General features: G+C 44.9%; 1 protein-coding gene across 1 annotated transcript in view; it reads left to right on the top strand.

Moving 5' to 3' along the window:
• The first annotated feature begins 589 nt into the window (after positions 1–589).
• The window catches only part of LOC126455840 (hormone receptor 4-like), a 267,525-nt gene continuing 243,299 nt past the window's right edge, over positions 590–24,815 (top strand). Inside the window, exons 1-2 of the mRNA XM_050091601.1 lie at positions 590–639; positions 696–1,089. Of these exons, the coding sequence (XP_049947558.1) occupies positions 590–639; positions 696–1,089 (444 nt within the window). The remainder of the gene's footprint in view (positions 640–695; positions 1,090–24,815) is intronic.

The raw sequence follows: 24,815 nt of genomic DNA, 5'->3' as shown, positions 1-24,815 counted from the left end.
CCGAAATATCAGCTCTGAAGATGGTTCTAGAGGAACCGAAACCGATCGTACGAATAAACATATTGCAATCAAGTTGGATTAAAAGTTACATTGTAAAATCACTGATTGCAGCTGCCCTGTCGGACATTAAGTCTGTTTTCGAAACGACTTTTTTCTATTTCCAAGAGTCAAAACGGCGGTCAAGGGACACCATTTTCAAACAACACAAGATGTCCAAAAAGCTGTGACGAGGGTCTTGGAGGATATTACAGAAGATGAGTTCCAGAAATGTTACCATCAATGGCAGAAGCGCAGGAAAAAATGTGTGCAATCAGAAGAGAACTACTCTGGAGGAGACAATACTAAACTTCACTAAAACGGTAAGGAACATGTTTTTCTCTCATCAGTGTCATTGCTTTATTGTCGCACCTCGTAAAAGCAAATATGAGTTTTGGCACGTGGACCCGAAATGATCCTTATATCTTTTATTCCAACAGCCAATCATACCACAATCCGATACAGTTGGCGCAGTTTCCAACGATACTAGCATGTATCGTTCCTACCTCATTCCAGTTCGACAACGTGCGGCAGCTACTGCACCTTCGTCCAAATGAGATGTGAAAAGCGGGAAAAACTCTCGTGGCTCCGTGAACCAGAGCTGTTACAAAAGGTGACAGCAATGTTCTTTACTTGCCTGTTTGTGTGTGTGTGTGCAGGGGCCCGAACGTGTCGATCCTGCACCTGCGCAACGCGGCGGACCCGTGGGACTGCCCGTCGCCGCAGCAGCAGCAGAAGCAGGGCCCGCCCCCGCAGGACTCGGCGCCGCCCCCGCCGCCCGCGTCGTTCGCGCGCACGACGCCGCGGTCCTCCGGATCCGCTTCGGCGACCGCCAACTCCGGGGGCGGCGGCGGCGGCGTGTCTGCGCAGCTCAAGCCCACCTACTCGACGCTGCCGCGGCGCGAGTCCTCGCTGCTGTCGGGCGTGACCGCCGTCTCCACCACCGTGACCGTCGCCAACAGCTCCGGCAGCTGCAGCAGGGAGCTGTCGCCGGTGCGCTGGTGCGACCGCGAGGTCGACGGCGTCTACCTGGGCCGCTCCGGCTGGGTCCAGGTGCGTACTCTCTGCTGTAGTTTACACAACACGTTACGTTGCAAGAGCTCTTCTTTTATTACTGTCCCTCGTTTCACTCGAAGCCCATTTATCTGCATACAAGAACTTACAAAATGCTGAAATCTGGGTTCGCAGGAGAGAGCGGATGAGGTTGTGGAAAGGGGTCAAGATCTGTTGCTGTTAGTTACACAAGAACACACAACTTTATTCCTAGAAAACCAATGCACAGTTTTCTCTTTGAAACAACACGGATCAATTCACGGCTGAGGGCCCAAGTAACTTCTCAATAATAAAGCTTAAATAATTCCTTTTAGCACAAGGATTTAGAGAAGCAGCTGAAGGCCTTACTTAAGTAAAATTAAAATATCCTTAAATATAGAATTTAGACAGATGGCTGAAGGCCTTACTTAAATAAAATTAAAATATCTTGTCCGCTAAAGGTCCAAATAAAATTTCAGATCAGCAAAAGAAATTCTTAAAAGGCAAGCATTCACAAATTTCGGCTAAAAGCCATATTAAGGAAAATTTAAATTAATTCCTCGGCTGAAAGCCCAATAATATTTCAACATAATAAAAGGGAACCTTTAAGGACAAGCATTTGCCGGCCGTGGTGGCCATGCGGTTCTAGGCGCTCAGTCCGGAACCGCGCGACTGCTACGGTCGCAGGTTCGAATCCTGCCTCGGGCGTGGATGTGTGTGATGTCCTTAGGTTAGTTAGGTTTAAGTAGTTCTAAGTTCTAGGGGACTGATGACCTCACATGTTAAGTCCCATAGTGCTCAGAGCCATTTGAACCATTTTTTTGACAAGCATTTACACAGTACAACAGAAAACCATCTTAAGAAAACAAACAATTAATCAAAACAATTAAAGACAAACCGTAAGATAAACATTTACACAGTACGGCTGAAGGCCATTTTAAGATTTCAGGATAATTAAAGAGACACCTTACAGACAGGAATTTACACATTACAGGCTGAAAGCCACAGATTTTAAAACAAATTCAGCTGAAGGCCTAAATACAGAGCAAACAAGAATTTTAAATAAAACACAGCTGAAAGCCTAATCTTAAAATACTTCGCAAAAGGTTCCGCTGAAGGCCATATACTTAACATAGAACAGACAAAATTAATACATGGCTGAACGCCTGGCACAGTACTTGCAACAAAAGAAAATCAGAAACAGCAGAACAGTGGTGATCAGAAGTGTTCCAAGGGTCGGTCTGGTGAGGAAACTCTAACAACAGTTTAGGTGAGACAGGCAGCCAAGCATAAAACTTAATAATCGGGTGGCAGCACGACCTAGGGACGGCTGAAGAACCAACCAACAACCCAATCAATTACCTTCCACCCGACCGACGACACGACAACCAAAATATCAGCGAGGCCAAGGATCGCAGCAGGACTATGTCTTAATAATTGGCGTCTAATCACAGTCAAGGCACAATAACCACTCAAATGAAAAGGGAGACCAACATCAAGCTGTCAAACTACACGCTGTGCTGGACAGCATCAACACGGCGAGGGAAACACACTGTAAGAAAACTATGCCAATGACCAGGGCAGGTAACCGGAACGTTAACGGCCACAAGGCAGAAGATACCGCTGGTGCACTTCACTAATAAATCATAATCATTTCAAAAGTTAATCACCATACAGGAAGACGGCTACAAAATTTTGCCGACACCAGCACACCATCGCGTTGCTGCTTGCGGGAACAGCCCAGGAAGCAACAACCAGTAATCAACGAAGAGATGTCACAGCAGTTGAGGTTTCATAACAGGTTCACTTATTACTCAACTCCAGTATGCAGGTTCGGTGGGCGACGAACTTCGCCGCTCTCACAGCTAGGGCCACACTACTCCGACCGCGTGTGCACACCGCCAGCAGCCCCGGCCTGACCTCACGCCACAGGACTTCCTCGCTGCTCTGTTGCAACCGACCAACTGCCTCACACACACCACGACACGGAAATATAGCGGCCACACCAAAGAAGGTGCAGCAGTACTAGTATCGATAAACGCTGCTGCTGCCACTGACAGAGGCAAGAGAGCAACTCGTTAAGGTAGTAACTGAGGGAACAATAAGACGCCACTCGATGATGACAAAAAGCCAAAAAAGAAAAACGGCATCAGCGCCAGCCGACCACGGCCCAATAACTTTACGACGCATGACAGAAGTGCAGAACAAGTAGTGACGAAGAATTTCGTATCAGACATGTGTGGTCTGTCAAGCCGGGAAATCACCTGAAATTGGCCTACAGAAGCCACCTAAGCTAAAGGGCGCGATGTTGAACATACGTTCTCCCTCTTGTGACACTGACTTCCGTCTACATTAGTAAGTTAACCTCTTCTTTAAGGGTAATCAAAAAGAAAGACTTCTGAACAAAACTACGTTTCCAATTTGGTCAAAACTTAACCCTTACCGGTACAGTAGCCTGACAAGGTCATAGAAAGAAAACGATTCAATTGGTGATTGCACGTTGTAAAATTCACAAAATTGTCGGGTAGAATGTACACAAACGACAATTTTTGATTGCATAGACAGCCATAAACTTTTGCTCCGTGTATAGGGGCAATACCAATGGACACAGCGCAGCAGGAAAATCGTCTTCTCTTTTTAAGGAGGATCGTTTTGACATTAGTGACCCCCGTGGTTTGATGAAGATCGTTTAAACGTATTAATCCACAATGATCCCCTTCAGTGTACCCGAGAACCGGCAAATGTGATAAACTCTGGTCATTCCAGTATTGTGCGACATTGGCATGCAGTGGCGGAACGTTTAAAAATCGGGTGTATGCTCTAAGCCAAAATCACAAATATCAGCGGGTGACCATCTTTGCATCTCTGTTTGCTCTTCATCAACTGGCTCGTGAACAACACCGACCATTCCTATTCCGCATCGTCAGTGGTGACGAGAAATGATGTCTTTGTGCTAACATACGGAAAAGAAAGGAATGGTTGAACCCAAGTAAAGCAGCAGCCACCCGTACAATGTCCTGCGAGAATTCATAAAAGACAATGATATGCATCTTGCATCGTGTGGCGCGCTACGAATTGCTTTCCTGAGGTGTAACCATCACCAGCCGGCCGAAGTGGCCGTGCGGTTAAAGGCGCTGCAGTCTGAAACCGCAAGACCGCTACGGTCGCAGGTTCGAATCCTGCCTCGGGCATGGATGTTTGTGATGTCCTTAGGTTAGTTAGGTTTAACTAGTTCTAAGTTCTAGGGGACTAATGACCTCAGATGTTAAGTCCCATAGTGCTCAGAGCCATTTGTGTAACCATCACCGCTGAGACGTCTTGCAGACGCAGTCCAATAACAACGACTAGCAAGAATGCGTTAAGTGGTGCTACTCCACGACAACGCTCACCCGCAATTTGCTAGACTGACAAATATACTATACATGCGTTGGGTTGGGTAGTCATTCCCGCACCCACCTTATTCTCGTGTTATTGCACCTCCTCCGCTCTCTATTGAACAACGTTCAAAGAACTTCAAATGGTTCAAATGGCTCTGAGCACTATGGGACTCAACTGCTGAGGTCAGTAGTCCCCTAGAACTTAGAACTAGTTAAACCTAACTAACCTAAGGACAGCACAAACATCCATGCCCGAGGCAGGATTCGAACCTACGACCGTAGCGGTCTTGCGGTTCCAGACTGCAGCGCCTTTAACCGCACGGCCACTTCGGCCGGCTCAAAGAACTTCCTTTCCGGATGAAAAACACGCTCCGAACACTGCTTGGTGAGTTCGTCGCCACAAAACCAAGTGATGTCATAGCCCAAAAGTTAGTCATCATTGAGAGACTGTTTTTAATGAAAGAAACTATACAGGGTGTTTCAGTAAAAGTTTTACTTCTGTAACATACAAACTAATAGATGACGGGAAAATTTATTGCGGTAGGTCAACATAAGGAACGTTACACTTTCTTTGAAATTACACTACCGGCCACTAAAATTGCTACACCAAGCAGATGATGAGCTACAGACACGAAATCTAACCGACAGCAAGAAGATGCTGTGTTATGCAAGTGATTACCTTTTCAGAGCATTCACACAAGGCTGGCGCCGGCGGTGATTCCTACAACGTGCTGACATAAGGAAAGTTACCAACCGATTTCTCACACACGAACAGCAGTTGACCGGCGTTCCCTGGTGAAGCATTGTTGTGATGTCTCATGTAAGGAGGAGAAACACGTTCCATCACGTTTCCGACTTTGATAAAGGTCGGATTGTAGCCTATCGCGATTGCGGTTTATCGTATCGCTACATTGCTGCTCGCGTTGGTCGAGATCCAATGACTGTTAGCAGGATATGGAATCGGTGGGTTTAGGAGGGTAATACGGAACGCCGTGCTGGATCCCAGCGGCCTCGTATCACTAGCAGTCGAGATGACAGGCATCTTATCCCCATGGCTGTAACAGATCGTGCAGCCACGTCTCGATCCCTGAGTCAAAAGATGGGGACGTTTGCAAGACAACAACCATCTGTACGAACAGTTCGACGACGTTTGCAGCAGCACGGACTATTAGCTCGGAGACCATGGCTGCGGTTACCCTTGACGCTGCATCACAGACAGGAGCGCCTGCGATGGTGTACTCAACGACGAACCTGGGTGCACGAATGGCAAACGTCTGGTCAATGGTGGCCAACCAACTGGCTCGTCACAATACGCCAGTCACTACTACTGATGAAATGTGCTATCGTCTAAGCTGCATGGGCAGCTGTACCTGTACACGACATCCAAGCTCTGTTTGACTCAATGCCCAGGCATACGAAGGCCGTTATTACGGCCAGAGGTGGTTTTTCTTGGTACTGATTTCTCAGGATCTGTGCACCCAAATTGCGTGAAAATGTAATCACATGTCAGTTGTAATATAATATATTTGCCCAATGAATAGCCGTTTATCATCTGCATTTCTTCTTGGTGTAGCAATTTTAATGGCCAGTAGTGTGTAAACATAGTGTACTGTGTTATTTTCCAAAGAATTACAGCAAAGTCATACAATTTTTTTTTAATCCAACAATAGTTGTTTCTGTCATCTACTGGAATCATTTAAACGGGCTGTGTACAAATCCATTTTAAATCAAATTCCCATCACGGTTAGTTTTGGAGCTACAGCCCTTCACAATTTCAGGGGCGGATACTACACGGTGTACGTAATACGTGGCTGTGTGGTGATGGATGTTCTGGAAGCGGAATGTTGATTTAACCGAGGTGTTCAATTTTCCGTGGATGTTCGTGAATACACAACGCAGAGCGCATTCCAAAGTTGCTGCGGATGAGTTGTACCGTCGCCAGCGTCGCAGATTTTATAAATTTTTCGATGTTCTCGGATTTTCAACCAGGTACCGTCGTCGAAATGGTGCGATATTTTGGCAAACTGACTTGCTGTCATCTTTAGGTGGCCCTGTTGACCGACTGTCTTCCGCATGGCGCAGTCATGTGTATCCGTGTCCTCCCTTTTGCTGTTGTTAATGGTTCCAAATTGCGTAGGCCCAGCTCCGCCGATGAAGTTGTTGGGTTATTACGATAGTAGGACCCAATTGCGGTTTACAATACCCGCCAGGATAGCCGAGAGCGCTAACGCGCCGCTTCCTGAACTCGGGTAGGCGCGCCGATCCCGGTTCGAATCCTCCCGGCGGATTAACGACGACAGCCGGTGTGCCAGGCAGCCTGGATGTGGTTTTTAGGCTGTTTTCCACATCCTGCTAGGTGAATACCGGGCTTGTCCCCACGTTCCACCTCAGTTACACGACCTGCAGACATTTCAAACACATTCACACTATTTCACGATTTACACTAGATGCAGACAGCTGGGGTACACTAATTTCCGTCCCGGGGGGTATGGGGTGGCGGCAGGAAGGGCATCCGTCCACCCCTTAAAAATTAATTCACCGTGCCCAATCCGTCCTTAACCCTACCGACCCTACGCACAATGCGGGAATAAGGCAGTAGGAAAAAGGAAAAAAAAAGAAGGAAAGAATTGCTGTTTACAATGTGTGCACCAACGCCATCCCCTCACGTCGATGCTTGAGTACAGACGCTTCTACTAGGTGTGATCCCATCTTGTCAATTGGCGTGTCGTGAACGTTCCTTCCTTCAGACTGCATATGTCCCTTGAGCACGCTCATGGCAAAATCCCAGGCCTTGCATTGTTGGAAACAGCTGTTATTAGCTCATAGTGTGATCATATCCCTCCATATTCCTTCAAAAAGCTGTCCGAGAACCTACTGACTTGTTTTAACAATTAGGTGCCACTGCAATTCAGGCCGGTGCTCTGCAAATCTTTCCTCCATAGTCTGGATTGTCTCTCAAATTTGCGGTGTGGGCTAACTTGTCCCGTAAAATATTTCATATACGTTAAGATAGGCAACGCAAGTTTCGTCATTAGCACCCTGGACAGCTGATGTAAGCTGGGTTGCCTATCTTAAGCTGCATGAAATATTTTCCAGATCAGTTTTCCTTTGTCCATCCTTTACATTTTCCCATATCGGCACAGGATATGGTAGACTCCTATGTCGTCCTTAACAGACGTCAGAAAAGCTATAAACTTGGGCGACTGGAGAAATAGACACTTGGCGTATTGCCGGAGTAGTTTCCCAATTTTTGCTGATGTGTTACCAACGGACAGGATAAAAGTAGTCGTAACAGGTTTCTCTTCCTCCTCAGCGCATAGTGTTCTGGACCCCCAAGATGTTATGGCGACATGGAGCAAGTGGTAGGTACACTACTGGCCGTTAAAATTGCTACACCAAGAAGAAATGCAGATGATAAACGGGTATTCATTGGACAGATATATTATGCTAGAACTGACATGTGATTACATTTTGCCGAGCGGGATTAGCCGAGCGGTCTAAGGCGCTGCAGTCATGGACTGTGCGGCTCGTCCCTGCAGAGGTTCGAGTTCTCCCTCGGGCACTGGCATGTGTGTTTGTCCTTAGGATAATTTAGGTTAAGTAGTGTGTAAGTTTAGGGACTGGTGACCTTAGCGGTTAAGTCCCATAAGATTTCATATACATTTGAACATTTTTTGATTACATTTTCACACAGTTTGGGTGTATAGATTTTGAGAAATCAGTACCAAGAACAACCACCTATGGCCGTAATTGCGGCCTTCGTACGCCTGCGCATTCAGTCAAACAGAGTTTGGATGGCATGTACAGGTACAGCTGCCCATGCAGCTTCAACACGATACCACTGTTCATTAAGAGTAGTGACTGGCGTATTGTGACGAGCCAGTTGCTCCGCCACCATTGACAAGACGTCTTCAGTTGGTGAGGGATCTGGAGAATGTGCTGGCCAGGGCAGCATTTTCTGTATCCAGAAAGGCCCGTACAGGACCTGCAACATGCGGTCGTGCATTATCCTGCTGAAATGTAGGGTCTCACAGGGATCGAATGAAGGGTAGAGCCACTGGTCGTAACACATCTCCAGTGTAACGTCCACTGTTCAAAGTGCCGTCAATGCGAACAAGAGGTGAGCGAGACGTGTAACCAATGGCACCCCGTACCATCACGCCGGTTGATACGCCAGTATGGCGATGACGAATACACGCTTCCAATGTGCGTTCACCGCGATGTCGCAAACACGTATGCGACCATAATGGTGCTGTAAACAGAACCTGGATTCATCCGAAAAAATGATGTTTTGCCATTCGTGCACCCAGGTTGTCGTTGAGTACACCATCGCAGGCGCTCCTGTCTGTGATGTAGCGTCAAGGGTAACCGCAGCCGTGGTCTCCGAGCTGATAGTACATGCTGCTGTAATCGTCGTCGAACTGTTCGTGCAGATGCTTGTTGTCTTGCAAACGTCCCCATCTGTGGACTCAGGGATCGAGACGTGGCTGCACGGTCCGTTACAGCCATGCGGATAAGATGCCTGTCATCTCGAATGTTAGTGATACGAGGCCGTTGGGATCCAGCACGGCGTTCCGTATTACCCTCCTGAACCCACCGATTCCATATTCTGTTAACATTCATTGGATCTAGACCATCGCGAGCAGCAATGTCGCGATACGATTAACCGCAATCGCGATAGGTTACAATTCGAGCTTTATCGAAGTCGGAAACGTGATGGTACGCATTTCTCCTCCTTACACGATGCATCACAACATTTCACCGGGCAACGCCGGTCAACTGCTGTTTTGTGTATGAGAAATCGGTTGGAAACTTTCAAATGGTTCAAATGGCTCTGAGCACCAAGGGACTTAACATCTGTGGTCATCAGTCCCCTAGAACTTAGAACTACTTAAACCTAACTAACCTAAGGACATCACAAACATCCATGCCCGAGGCAGGATTCGAACCTGCGACCGTAGCAGTCGCGCGGTTCCGGACTGAGCGCCTAGAACCGCTAGACCACCGCGGCCGGCGGTTGGAAACTTTCCTCATGTCAGCACGTTGTAGGTTACGCCACCGGCGCCAACCTTGTGTGAATGCTCTGAAAAGCTAATCATTTGCATATCACAGCATCTTCTTCCTGTCGGTTAAATTTCCGTCTGTAACACGTAATCTTCCTGGTGTAGCAATTTTGATGGCCAGTATTGTAGTTTAAACCATTCTTATACAGACTGTCTGTAGTTGCAGCAACACAGCTGCTCAACTGTTTTGGAAAATTTCGCGACACTTTTGCACTAATTGCACTGAGGACGCCTTCTCGCTGAGAGGGGACATAGCAGCTGCAGGCATCCAAGCATAAATCTGTATGCGTTGGTTTACAGTACATGCTGCGTTATGGTGTGCCGTCTGGTCTTCTCTTGACTATCATGTCCAGGAACGGAAGTTCGTTATTTTCTTTTATCTCTATCGATATGGCACCCAGCTGAAGACAATCATCAGGACCACCTGAAGATGGCCAGAAGACAATCTGCCGGAACATCGCGTCACTCTGACGACGCCACTCCTTCTGAATATCCAGAACATTTCAAAACAGTTTATAAATATAACATAACACAATATAAAACGTGCTTTGTGGAGCAGCAGAAGAATGTTCCCTGTTCACAGCACGCAGAGAGCGCGGCTGTCTGAGCGGCAGCAAGCGCGCGTGCCGGCTGCAGGGCTCCAAAACCGCAGCCAGCCACCTGCCTGCCAGCTAAATTGCGTTTCTCTGAACGCGCAAAAAAATTCCTCCCACTGCTAGACAGTCTGTCCCCTCTGAAACAATAATGCGAATATTTTTGTGGGCAGAGCCGTTGGTGGAATATTTTCTGTATTAATACAGCCAGGCATTGCACTCACCGTCGAGCACAGCGCATTCCATTCCAGTTTTGTCACAGTTAACGAACGGAATCTGGGCGAGAAACAACTTTGGACTCTGCGTCAAGCGATGAGTTTTACTGCTTTTTTAAATATTTGAAAATTTACACGTATTTTCTGTGGGACGCAATAATGATTTTCTGAATCAGATTTTCACTCTGCAGCGGAGTGCGCGCTGATATGAAACTTCCTGGCAGATTAAAACTGTGTGCCGGACCGAGACTCGAACTCGGGACCTTTGCCCTTCACGGACAATTGCTCTACCACCTTTTTTGTTTTTTTATTTACTTTTTTATTTTTTATTTTTTTCAAAGAGAACAAACACCTATTACATGAGCAAAAGTTGCAGGTAATGAGAAAACAAATAAAAACTTCTTGTGTATGAAAATAAAAGACGACGTTCTTCATAAAATAACACAATATCCCTTGAAAACGTAAAACATAAATAGGTAGCTATATTTTCGCAACATCCTTTTCTTTCGTTAACGTAAATGAGTTTTAATATTTTTTTGTGGGATCTGAAACTTAAAAACCTGTCTCACACCGGCCTGATTTAGCTTCACTGATCAGGATAGTGAAAAACATGCGTATATTAAGGGAATTTTCATTCACAAAGCAGGCTTATGACACTCACACAGTTCAATACTGTTCTATCCTGATTAAATTGAGCTTAACTTAAATTCCATAAGGCAGTGAAGCAATTGCGAAGTCTCGGTGCGACGAAAATTGTCAGTCGATCTCCTAAAAACATTTGTAATAATTATTAACTTTCGGTGATCACATGGGGAAGACCGGAGATCTGCTGGTAAGACCGTTTTAGCCTATTTATTTGAAGTAATAAACTGGATATCTTGAGCATACAAAACGGCAGGTTCGTCCAGTGTATGCCTCGTGATGACTGGGTGTTGTGCGCTGTCCTTAGGTTAGTTAGGTTTAAGTAGTTCTGAGTTATAGGGGACTGATGACCATAGATGTTAAGTCCCATAGTGCTCAGAGCCATTTGAACCATTTGAACTCGTCCAGTGTAAATCAGACGTTCCCCACTGATCCCTTGCAACACAGCGTAGTAAGCAGACACTGTCAATAATAATGAGTTAAATAATACGCGAACACACTTACTTTAGTTTAGTTCATGTATTAAATTCCTTCTCATACAGAATCTCATCAAGATGGCGACTAGCTCAACAATACATACATATACATCCTCCTTCTTTCACGGCTAATCGGCAAGATCTCCTTCATTCTTTTCATAAGAGAAAACATAGATAGCAGAGAAGCTATTCTAAGGAATAATAGGGCTCGAAAGTACTGTGCATTGATAATCATCGTATATTAAAGTTTAGGATTCGGTACGATAAGAAGAGATACTTCAAGATATGTACTGAGTTACATAATTTATAAAATTTCTGAAAATATCGCGGAGAGACCGCTGCAAGAGACATTACAGAGTATAGAGTCTCACCATCAGCAGCATCCCAACTTTTTTATGTTATTTTTTGGCGGAGCACAGGAAACGAAAACAAATAGGCTGCAGATAGAGAGCTGTGCGTGAAAAGGATAAACATGTGTAAGGAAAAAAAAAAAAAGAAATCTCCTGAAAGATGTGCTAATTCTGCAAGGTTCGAAGGAGAGCTTCTGTAAAGTTTGGAAGGTAGGAGACGAGGTACTGGCAGAAGTAAAGCTGTGAGGACGGGGCGTGGGTCGTGCTTGGGCAGCTCAGTTGATAGAGCACTTGACCGCGAAAGGCAAAGGTCCCGAGTTCGAGTCTCGGTCCGGCGCACAGTTTTAATCTGCCAGGAAGTTTCAATAATGATTTTGTTTACTTATGATCAGATGGAAGACAAAGACAGATTTTAAAAATCGTTTCTCTTCTACTCGACAAAGCATGCTTCAAAATAAAATATGATATACACAGTATGTCCCAGTTCGGATAGGACCTTGGCAGCGAAAAAGAAATCATGGATTATGTTCACAAAATCACTGTATTCATTCAGAATAGTCTCCTCCTTGTAACGTAGCAACTATGTCACTTAGTACTGTATAAATATACCCATTCTATTAAACAAATTTAATTTAAAGGCTTCAATAATAATGTTAATAATAATAATAATAATAATAATAATAATAATAATAATAATGTAAGGGCTTCACCCAGATTTAAACCAAAGTTATTCACGCCACCCATAAGGTGAAGTGAATTAATATACTTTTGTTATTAAACAAAGTAACTGTATATGAGAGTATGCAGAAGGCAGTGGGCAGGCATACGTCGAATGATCAGTATAGAAGGCTCTGAGTCACCTCGAGTGGGATGACGCACTGGTTGATGTGGCCGGATGTAGATGGGTGTGCCAGTTGCGCGAGAAAATGGTAGGTTTCTAGTACCTTCTATAACAACTTCAGCGTAGTAATACCCTTCCGGCCATAGTTGTTTTTGCATCCTAAAACACCACAAACCAACAACAATACCCTTCCGGTATCAGAAAGTAGGTGGCATTGTGAATGCTGAGGGGAACCCCCCTGTAGAACTAAAACGGCGTTATTGTGAGATATCGGCATCGAGAGAAAATAGTCCCAGTTATTCTTAACCCTTCAGGTTAAGAAAAAAGTATTTCAAATGTAGTCTGAAGCACGTGATTGAGGACAGGGGGTAAGAAAACGATCTCCTCTCTTACATGCTATTTTCTTTCATTACCTTAGAAAATGAGTAACGACGTGATTAATAATCGACGCGGAGGTACGAATGAAGGGGAGGGGAGCGCTAGTTCTGACGTTGGCGCTTTCGCTCTGTAGGGTCACTCTGTGTCCTTTATGGCGGACAGACCCGTATCTAACCGCTCTAATGAAATGCTAACTTTATTCGGTCAGTAAGTACTTTTACAGTACAAATGGCTTTCCAGGCACTGTCAGAGTGTCTGGAACAGCACTTGAGTAGCGGCAGGCTATTCCGCAATTTAATACACCAGTAGAGGCGTACGTGAGGCAGTGATTTTGATTCTGTTACACGAAGTCTCATTGGGACTGTGACGAACTTTAGAACAACGGTAGAACTGCGTATCACAATCAAGATGCAGTCTCATTGTAATGGGAATGTGATTTCTTTTATGCCTCGGAGCTGGTGTGAATTTCCGAAAAGCCTTCAGAGTTTTACTGTATGCCAGATTCATTGTGTGAGATAGTAATATTCAGGCGAGCGAGTGTTTGTTGTTGCTGCATCATTAGAAGTCCTGCGTGGTAGTGCAAAATTAACTGTTTAACTCTGAGTGAACCCGGTATCTAAATTCTATGTACGTAAAGAGAAGACAGGTTGTTATAGGAGGAGCTAACGTGTATTGCATTGCTCTGAAGGATAGAGATTGATTCATTGTGAAGATAATTTATGAACATAAATGAGAGGTGTCACCATAATGCGCCTAAGGGAAGACGCTAGCCTGATACTCTGTCATTTGTGTTCTCGGAATAACTACAGGTGCCAAACATTACTGTAATAGGAATGCCTTGCAGTTGTAATATGTGCTTTATCGGAGGGCACTGCGCCTCTGAATTATATTTTATTAATCAAGGTGTGTTCGTCTTCTTATTTGCTGCTACACCTTTTTTCATTACAATATTACTTTGTTGATTTGTTGCTTGCCAAGATTGCTTACAGTGAGTATCATTGAGAGCGGGAGAGCAGGACTATTTTTGAATGCCAAGCATCTTCGAGAAATATAAAGGTAGTGGTTTGGGGTGCTTACGACAGGTAACAAACGTTAGATGGACGTTGGCCCGCTGCGCGAGCGATTTGATACAATCTATGTGGCACGAAGGCTCTCAAGTGGCTAACCAATGGCACCGATACATTAATAATAGTATGCAATTCGTGCTATATCATATTCCAGCATTCGGTTTAATCATAATGATAATCAGGTGGAATAAATCTCAGAGCAATAAACTGCTCCACCGGCCCTTCAGCTTCTACCCTGAATCAACACACATCTAAAATCGTTTTGAAATTGTTTGGAAACAGACTCTGTAGTCCATTTTTTGAATTGCATTCACTACAGGAGTACAATTTTCTTGGATGTCCTCATTTGCACCATAATTGTGTCCTTTGTTGTCAACTTCAATTCTGGGAACAACAAGAAGTTGGCTGGGGCCAAATCCGTCGAATACGGCGGGTGATCGAGAACTATGATCCATTTGCTGACCAAAAACTCACAAACAGTCTTCATTTTGTGGGTTGACTCATTGTCGTCAGGGCGCGACCAGGAACCTGCGTCTCACTATTCGGGTCGATTTCGATAGATTCTCGGCCACAAAGGCTGGTGGACTCAAAAAACTTCACGTTGCCTCTCTGCTCCACCGCCATTTTCCGACAAGTGTCAGGCATGTTCTGTTACGTTCGTGGTCAGAACGCCAGCTGCAGTGGCCGGCCTGAGTGGCCGAGCGGTTCTGGGCGCTTCAGACTGGAACCACGCGACCGCTACGGTCACAGGTTCGAATCCTGCCTCGGGCATGGATGTGTGTGATGTCCTTAGGTTAGTTAGGTTTAAGTAGTTCTAAGTTCTAGGGGACTGATGACCTCAGATGTTAAGCCCCATAGTGCTCAGAGCCATTTGAACCATTTTGCTGCAGTGAAGCTAGATCTTTGAACTTCCACACAACTGTTGTTGAAACTTCGGGGATCGTAACACCACAGCTCACAATGAGATAGCATTGCAGTTTGGAATTTCGCACAAGTAGTCCTAACCTAACTGGGACACACTGTGTATAGCGGGTGGATCAGAATATGGCACGTGCAATGTACATATTATGCGCTGTCGCATTAACTATGTGGCTTCTTCTCACATTCCTAGTGAGTTAAAAATAAGAAAAAATTTTCTTTGTAACAATAATCCAACTTCTACGTCTTCATCCATACCGTGCAAACCACAGTGTAGTGCATGGCAGAATGTACTTCTCATTGCACAGGTTATTAAGGTTTCTTCACGTTCCAGTCGGGTTCATAAAGCACGATGGAATCCTCAGTGGGTTCTGTAGTTACTGTGACCTTGTCCTCACGATCCCTACTGGATCGCTAAGTAGAGGGTTGTAGCATATTCCCCGATTCACCATTGAGATCTAGTTCTTGAAACTTACTAAGTAGCTTCCCTCGATCTTGAAGCGCCTGCCAGTTCAGCTTCTTCAACACCTGCGTGACATTCTCTTATGGGTCAAACAAACCTGTGGCCATTAATGCTGGCCTTCTCTGTATACGTTGAATAACTCCTGTTAGTCCTGTTTAGTGAGGTCCTACACACTAAAGCAACATTTTTCAATGGATAACACCAGCGTTTTGTAAGCAGTCTGCCTTGTAGACCAATAGCATTTCCCTACTATTCTACCAACGAACTTGTCTACGACTGAGCTTATGTAATCGTTCCATTTCATATCCATACAAATTTTTACGCCTAGGTACGTACTTACACGAGTTTACCAATTGCAGCTGTGACCCGTTCATAGTACAATCATAGAATATTACGTTGTTTTCGTATTGTGAGGGCACAATTTAACATTTCTGAACACATAAAGCAAATTGTGAGTCTTTTCACCACTTATCAAGACACCACTGAAGCTTTTTTCAGATAGTACCTCATTATAGAGTAACTACGTCACCTGCAAAGTGTCTGAAGACACTAAAACATTGTTCTCAAGGTCATCAGTATACAGGCTGATTATAATTAAACTTTCAAAACGCTGTAGAAATAACACCACTGGTCAGAATGACGTCAAATTGCAACGGAATAATACCGGAGAAGGGGAAAAACGAATGGCAGAAGAAAAATAAATAGTTAGAACATGTAGCAATAGATGGCACTGTATGCATCATAATTTAATAGTGGTAGATTACAAGTGACAAATGAATCATACAACAATGTCTAAGGTGTACGTTTGACGTTAAACAAACTGTACTACTCAGTGTGTTTGAGTGTATCAGTGTGATACTGTTAGTTACTAAGCCCATCCACCACGGCAAGGTCATATAACATCGGATGGGAAAAATCGATTTTAATTGTCCTGAGGCCTAAACCAGCATAAAAAGCATCACTCACAACGGTTTTTAATTGTCCTGAGGTCAAAAACCACATAAAAAGCATAAACCAAAATCAGATCAGGTTATTAATTTCCGTGTGACTGGCGCAAACCATGTTCAGTATGCTATTCAACAAGCTGAAATCGAGGAACAGCATGTTCCACAACTGATCGAAATGTTTCCGGTACCACGTTCAGAATATGTTGCGCAGTGCGAGCCTTCAATGCAGCTAAGTTTGCAATCGGAGCACTGAACACAACATCTTTCAGATTGCCCCACAGCCAGAAGACACACGGATTAAGATCAGGTGATCGGGACGGCCAGGCTGTATGGAAATGGCGGCTGATAATTCTAGCATTTCCGAAATGGCGCTTCAGCAGCTTCTTAACTGGATTTGCAATGTGCGGAGATGCGCCATTTTGGATAAAAATGATCCCATCCACACATCCACGCTGTTGGAGAGCTGGAATGACGTGGTTGCGCAAAAACACTCACAGCGCTTACCAGTGACGGCACAGGTAATGGGACCGGGAGCAACTATCTCCTCGAAAAAATATGGTCCTATGATAAATGATGCCGTAAACCCACATCACACAGTGACCTTTTCGGGATGAAGTGGTACTGGTTGATTAGAATATGGATTTTCCGTTGTCCATGTTCCACATCTGTCTATTGACAAATCGTGGGAGATGGGAGTGGACTTCGTCAGTCCACAAAATCTTCCACTGCCCATCGTTGTCCACTTCCATGCTAGCAAGAAATTATAAAGCAAAGGTTTCTCTCGCTGACAGATCAACAGGAAGCAACATGTGTAATTTTGAATGGGTAGTAAAATACCGTGCTCACGGGTATGTCCAACGTTCGGGCAATTCCCCGTGCACTACACGTTTGCACACCACCACTCTTCTCCTCCTGCATTACTTTGACCACTGCTTCCACTGACGTCGAATCAATTCGTTTCCTCCCTCTACCAGGTTGCACACCAAAAATCCCATCTTTTCGAATTTCCGAATCATTTTCTCCAGACCCACGGCAGTCAACCGACCAACGGGTTTTTTGCAAACTTATGAGTGTACGGAACTTCTGCCGAGCGATGTGTGCACAGTCATAATTCTTGTAATACAGCTTTACAAGCACAGCGCGACCCTGCATTGAGACAGTCATGCCGAACGTCGCAGACGTGAATGGAGGAAAAGCCGTGTACCGGGCGTGTTGCCGGCCGGTTTGGACGAGCGGTTCTAGGCGCTTCTGTCTGGAACCGCGCAACTACTACGGTCGCAGGTTCGAATACTGTCTGGGGCATGGATGTGTGTGATGTCCTTAGGTTAGTTAGGTTTAAGTGGTTCTAAGTTCTAGGGGACTGATGACCTCAGATATTAAGTCCCATAGTGCTCAGAGCCATTTGAACCATTTGAACCCGGCGTGTTTATTTCAACTTCAATGGGTCGTGCGCATGACAGGTGCATTCATCTACGTATTCTGACACATACAGTGCCATCTATTAATCAATTCACAGTATTTTTTTCATCTGCCATACGTTCCCGATAATATTCCGTTGCAATTTGACGTCATTCTGACGAGTGGTGTTATTTCTACAGCTATTTCAGCAGTATCTCGGCACCACTGACACTAACATCTATTCACTCATCTTTGATTTGGTGCGAGAATTAAATAGGAACAATACTCGTGGATAATCCTGAATATCACTGAGTTATTGTCAGTTGCTGAAACTTGAGCATTATAAAATTGTAATAAGTAAGATATACAGGGCGAGTCACCTAACATTACCGCTGGATATATTTCGTAAACCACATCAAATACTGACGAATCGATTCCACAGACCGAACGTGAGGAGAGGGGCTAGTGTAACTGGTTAATACAAACCATAAAAAAATGCGCGCAAGTATGTTTTTTAACTCAAACCTACGTTTTTTTAAATGGAACCCCGTTAGTTTTGTTAGCACATCTGAACATATAAACAAATACGTAATCAGTGCCGTTTGTTGCATTGTAAAATGTTAATTACGTCCGGAGATATTGTAACCTAAAGATGTTCGATCGTGTGTATCGGAGAGCACCGAATTACGTAGGGATCCAAAGGGAACGGTGATGGACCTTAGGTACAGAAGAGACTGGAACAGCACATTACGTCCACATGCTAACACCTTTTTATTGGTCTTTTTCACTGACGCACATGTACATTACCATGAGGGGTGAGGTACACGTACACACGCGGTTTCCGTTTTCAATTACGGAATGGAATAGAGTGTGTCCCGACATGTCAGGCCAATAGATGTTCAATGTGGTGGCCATCATTTGCTGCACACAATTGCAATCTCTGGCGTAATGAATGTGTACACGCCGCAGTACATCTGGTGTAATGTCACCGCAGGCTGCCACAATACGTTGTTTCATATCCTCTGGGGTTGTAGGCACATCACGGTACACACTCTCCTTTAACGTACGCCACAGAAAGAAGTCCAGTTCAGGAGAACGGGCTGGCCAATTTATGCGTCCTCCACGTCCTATGAAACGCTCGTCGAACATCCTGTCAAGGGTCAGCCTAGTGTTAATTGCGGAATGTGCAGGTGCACCATCATGCTGATACCACATACGTCGACGCGTTTCCAGTGGGACACACTCTATTCCACTTCGTAATTGAAAACGGAAACCACGTGTGTACGTTTACCTCAACCCTCATGGTAATGTACATGTGCGTCAGTGAAAAAGCCAATAAAAAGGTGTTAGCATGTGGACGTAATGTGCTGTTCCAGTCTCTTCTGTACCTAAGGTCCATCACCGTTCCCTTTGGATCCCTACGTAATTCGGTGCTCTCCGATACACACGATCGAACAGTGGAGGAGTGGTACTCAAGCGTCAACTTTAGGTTACAATATCTCCCGATGTAATTAATATTTTACAATGCAACAAACGGCACTGATTACGTATTTGTTTATATGTTCAGATGTGCTAACAAAACTAACTGGGTTCCATTAAATAAACGTAGTTTTGTGTTAAAAAACATACTTGCGTGCATTTTTTTATGGTTTGTATTAACCAATTACAATAGCCCCTCTCCTCACGTTCGGTCTGTGGAATCGATTTGTCAGTATTTGATGTGGTTTACGAAATATATCCAGCGGTAACGTTAGGTGACTCACCCTGTATAGGGCAGATCAAAGAAATGTGTACATACTTTGGTAAGGATGAGCTTATCTATATCAGCAGTAATACAATGAATCAAAGTGAAATAATTACTGTAAGTGTTCAAACAGGAAACCAGCAACCTCCAAAAACTTCTGAGCACGATGCTGTACATTCATGATCACATCTCGCAGAGTAGCTACATGAATTGGTTGACAAGCCGTTTCAGTTTCATGGCGCTGTTCTGCTAGTGTGGTTGGTTTCCTGCCGTACACTACGTTTTTGAAGGTACCCCACAGCTAGAAATCATGTGACGTCAAATCAGGAGAACGTGCGGGTACTCAGCGCATCCCCGTCGTCCAATCCAACGAGCCGGCATATTGCTAGCCAGATAGCAGTGCATCGGTATGAAAGTGGGGCCGAGCGCCATCTTATTGGAAGCAAAAGGTTCGTCACCAAACAAAGCACGAATGGTTGGTCAAATTAGAGTCCAGCATCTCCAGATAACTCATTTTACTAACCAACCGTACCTTCTGTAAATAAAGGTCCCCTTGGTGATAATCCGCAACAGACATAAAGTCCTGGTGCATTGACCGCTCGCTCGACATAAACATGAGGATTTCGCCAGTTTACTGTGCCATTTAATTTAAATTGTGCCTCATCGGAGCACACCACATGGCAAACAAAATTAGTATCATGTTCAACCTGCACAAGGAACCATTTACTAAACTGGCTTCTTCTGTCTTGATCGTCTTCATACACCGCGTGTAGTAATTAAGCAATCTAAACTTTCCATTTCACTGTGTGCAAAATACGACTTATGCTTACCCTACTCATGCCTGTTTCACATGCACGTTGCACGTTGTCGTGCTGATTTCTGTGGTGGGCGTGCGAATACATCTAACACCACAGCAGAAGATTCTTCCGTTGTTGCTGTGCGTTGGCGGCCTGAACTTCCCTTATGCATATCCGTAATTGTTCCAGCAGTTTGGAACTTATTGCAAAGCCGAGCGATGCTTATGCATGTTGGTGGTTCAGTTATGTATTTCTGCCTCCAGTCCCGTTGCACTTCACTGATGTTTTCGAACTTCCAATAATATTTGAGACTGCTTTTTCGCTTGTCGAATGTCGGTCGTGTTTGCCCCATGGCCTCACTTTGTACACGGACATCGGCGAGTCACAACGCTACTGCCATCTGTTATTTGAGACTAGACTAGACTCCGGCCGGCTATGGATGCGGATATGGAGGGGCATGTGGTCAGCACACCGCTCTACCGACCGTATCTCAGTTTACAAGACCGGAGCCGCTACTTCTCAATCAAGTACCTCCTCAGTTTGCCTCACAAGGGCTGAGTGCATCCCACTTGCCAACAGCGCTCGGCAGACCGAATGGTCACCCATCCAAGTGCTAGCCAGCCCAACAGCGCTTAACTTTGGTGATCTGACGGGAACCGGTGTTACCACTGCGGCAAGGCCATTGTTTCCATGTCTTATTTACCAAGGAAAAATGACCAAACAACCGTATGTTTTCAGTTGTTTTATTTACAAAAACAGTTTCTATTTCTCATTATGCCATTTCAGGCCCTTGTGGTTAAAAACTACGAATACACACGTAGCATACGGCATGATTTTCATACACCTTTAAGTAGGGTTTGTATGCTGTGCAAAATTCATAGAACCATCTCTCTTACTTATGAAGAAAAGTGTACCTATAGCAACAAATGCAGCCGTTAGTAAGTGAAAAAAATGATGAAATTTCACATGTAAAAAATATTACTTCGTTATGTTTTCGAACTTCCACTGGTATGAGAGTGAATTCTGAATCCTTCCTGGTGTTGCTGACAAAGTTTTATGAATTTATTTGTAAAAGTATAAACACTGGAAATTAAAATGTCCTGTGATGCCTCTCCTGCTCCAAGTCGGCCCTTTTGACGTCCTACCCCCCTTAACCGAGAAGAGTCCCCCTAAAATCTCAGTTGACTTTGTAATTACTCATACAAACGTCCTATTTAAAGTATAATTAAATCCTTTCGAATGGGAAATGACGTATAGCAAACTGTTGTCATTTCAAACTGTATGGTTTTTATAGCCAATTTCAAAGAGTGTATACATTTTTTTGATCTACCCTGTACTTTAACAGGATGGAGTATTCATAACCAAATAAGTGACACAAAAAATATGACAATGCATAATGAGTTTTCACATTAGGAGAGAGTAGCATCATAACAGAAGTAAGAGCAAGATTTAAACATTAAAACAACTAGAACAAGTGCCACATGCGTATGTACGGAGGCACATCGTAGAACGCTATGTCGACAATTGGCGATACTCTTGTTGTTGTATAGCTAGAGAAGGCCGAAATGCACGCGTTAAACTCAAGCAGGCTGGCGTGAGGTCTGAAACAGGATACGGAATGAATGCTATAAAGAAAAGTACGTAGCTGCTGGAATACTTAACTTTAATCCATCATTTGTATACATCGTTCTTGATGAGACATGCTTCATACGATAACTATCAATTGCTATGGCGCCTTGCTAGGTCGTAGCCATTGACTTAGCTGAAGGCTATTCTAACTAGCTTCTCTGCAAATAAACGAGGCTTCGTCAGTGTTGCATCGCTAGCTAAGTCGTCCGTACAACTGGGGCGAGTGCTAGTAAGTCTCTCTAGACCTGCCGTGTGGTGGCGCTCGGTCTGCCATCACTGATAGTGGCGACACGCGGGTCCGGCGTATACTAATGGACCGCGGCCGATTTAAAAGCTACCACCTAGCAAGTGTGGTGTCTGGCGGTGACACCACACTTGTACTTTTTCCAGCAGCAGGATGTCTTGTTTACGTTCCTTGTCATTTGCATGGTAATAGCACTGCAGGCTTAGCGGAGCGTGTTCGGTGAAACGAGGACTCAGGGTACAGGTAGGCTGTGACGTAATGAGCTGGTAGTTTCCAGCAATACTGTGCGCAGATTTCTGATTGGGTGCAAATTTCACTGGAAGCAGTGTTCATCTATCCGTGTACGCTACAGGCCGGCTCCCTGACTGCCCGCACGTCACCCGTTTGCCCATCGCTGCCTGCAGGCATCTGATCTAGCTGGTTTCATTCTCGGTTAGCACTGATATACGACGCTGGCCGCAGTATCCGAGCAGCAGGCTGGAGCGTTATGCAGTAATCGGAGACCGCCTATTGATCCGCGCACATTGCCGGAGGCAGCACTTGGCATCGTTTGGGAAACACACTGTAAATGTGAATCAAATTTCTGACACATAGTCATTAAATCCAAAATTGCGCACAATGATTGTATTATTCCAGTTGATGTTATTGTTTCGGTTTATCAAATAGTTCCCCATACCTGTGGCTTGTTAGTTATACTCATCACATCAGTATAAATGGAGTACAGCAGACAGATAAAGTAAATATACAAATTATTAGGTTATCGGTAACCCTCTCACCCCACCCTCGAGTTTTTAAAGAATCGAACTCTCATGCATAAAACGCATAGTTTTCCAGGTAACTCAATGTTCTTGACATTATATATCCTGAACTACACTCATGCTCATAAATTAAGGATAATGCTGATACATGGTGAACCAAAGCTCTGGTGGGCGGTTTGCAGGTTTAAATCACCTTGGGATATGACCATGGGGTGCTTTTGAGCTGTGGTCGTCGCACGGTGGCGCTGGCAGCAGTCCACATACACAGAGGTGTGTTGGTACACGTCAGAGTACGGCGCAGCGAGTAAGTGTGCAGGCGCTTCAGACGTGCTAATGGTGACTGTGTGTTGAAATTGGCTCAAAGAACACATATGGATCACGTTATGTGGGGTAGAATACTAGGGCGACTGGAGGCTGGTCAAACACAGCAGGTCGTAGCACGGGCCCTCCGTGTGCCACAAAGTGTGATCTCAAGATTATGGCAACGATTCCAGCAGACAGGAAACGTGTGCAGGCGCTACAGTACGGGACATTCACAGTGTACAACACCACAAGAAGACCGATATCTCACCATCAGTGCCCGCAGACGGGCACTGCCGGTAGCCTTGCTCGGGAACTTACCGCAACCACTGGAACGGTTGTCTCCAGACACACAGTCTACAGATGACTGAACAGACATGGTTTATTCGCTCGGAGACCTGCAAGGTGCATTCCACTCACCTTTGGTCACAGGAGAGCCCGTAAAGCCTGGTATCAAGAACACAGTACATGGTCATTGAAACAGTGGCCCAAGGTTATGTTCACAGATGACTCAAGGTATAGTCTGAACAGTGATTCTCGACGGGTTTTCATCTGGCATGAACCAAAAACCATATACCAACCTCTTAATGTCCTTGAAAGGGACCTGTACGGAGGTCGTGGTTTGATGGTTTGGGGTGGGATTATGATTGGTGCACTTACACCCCTGCATGTCTTTGACAGAAGAACTGTAACAGGTCAGGTGTATTTGGATGTCATTTTGCACCAGTATGTCCGCCTTTTCAGGGGTGCAGTGGGTCCCACCTTTCTCTTGATGGATGATAGCGCACGGCCCCACAGAGCTGCCATCGTGGAGGAGTACCCTGAAACAAAGGATATCAGGCGAATGGAGTGGCTTGCCTGTTCTCCAGACCTAAACCCTATCGAGCACGTCTGGGATGCTCTTGGTCGACGTACCGCTGCATGTCTTCAAACCCCTAGGACACTTCAGGAGCTCCGACAGGCACTGGTGCAAGAATGGGAGGCTACACCCCAACAGTTGCTCGACCACCTGATCCAGAGTGTGCCAACCCGTTGTGCGGCCTGTGTACGAGTGCATGGTGATCATATCCCATATTGATGTCGGGGTACATGCGCAGGAAACAGTGGCGTTTTGTAGCACATTTGTTTCGTGACGGTTTTCTCAGCTTATCACCAATACCGTGGACTTACAGATCTGGGTCGTGTGTGTTCCCTATGTGCCTATGCTATTAGCACCAGTTTTGTGTAGTTCCACTTTGTGTGGCTCCACATTCTGCAATTACCCTTAATTTATGAGCATGAGTTTATGTGTTGTTCACTGATATAACTTTACAGGTAAATTCAGTGTCATATGTGGATACTATCTGCTGCAAAATGTGCGTTAATAAATTGAAACACAGTTTTCGATGCAGCGAAAATCTAGTAGGCCTATGCGACGAGCATATTTTCTTTCATTGTTTTGTGGATAGCGTCAGAAAGATAAACTTTTGAAACCGTTTGAAATTACGTGTAAAGTTTGGTGGAAGTCGATAGAACACTCATTCTCAAGTACTGGATGAATAAAATCC

The sequence above is a fragment of the Schistocerca serialis genome, chromosome 2 (genome assembly GCF_023864345.2).
Source record: "Schistocerca serialis cubense isolate TAMUIC-IGC-003099 chromosome 2, iqSchSeri2.2, whole genome shotgun sequence".
Classification (NCBI taxonomy): domain Eukaryota; kingdom Metazoa; phylum Arthropoda; class Insecta; order Orthoptera; family Acrididae; genus Schistocerca; species Schistocerca serialis.
Note: the sequence above shows the minus strand (reverse complement) of the source record. Positions and strands in the feature narration are given on the sequence as shown.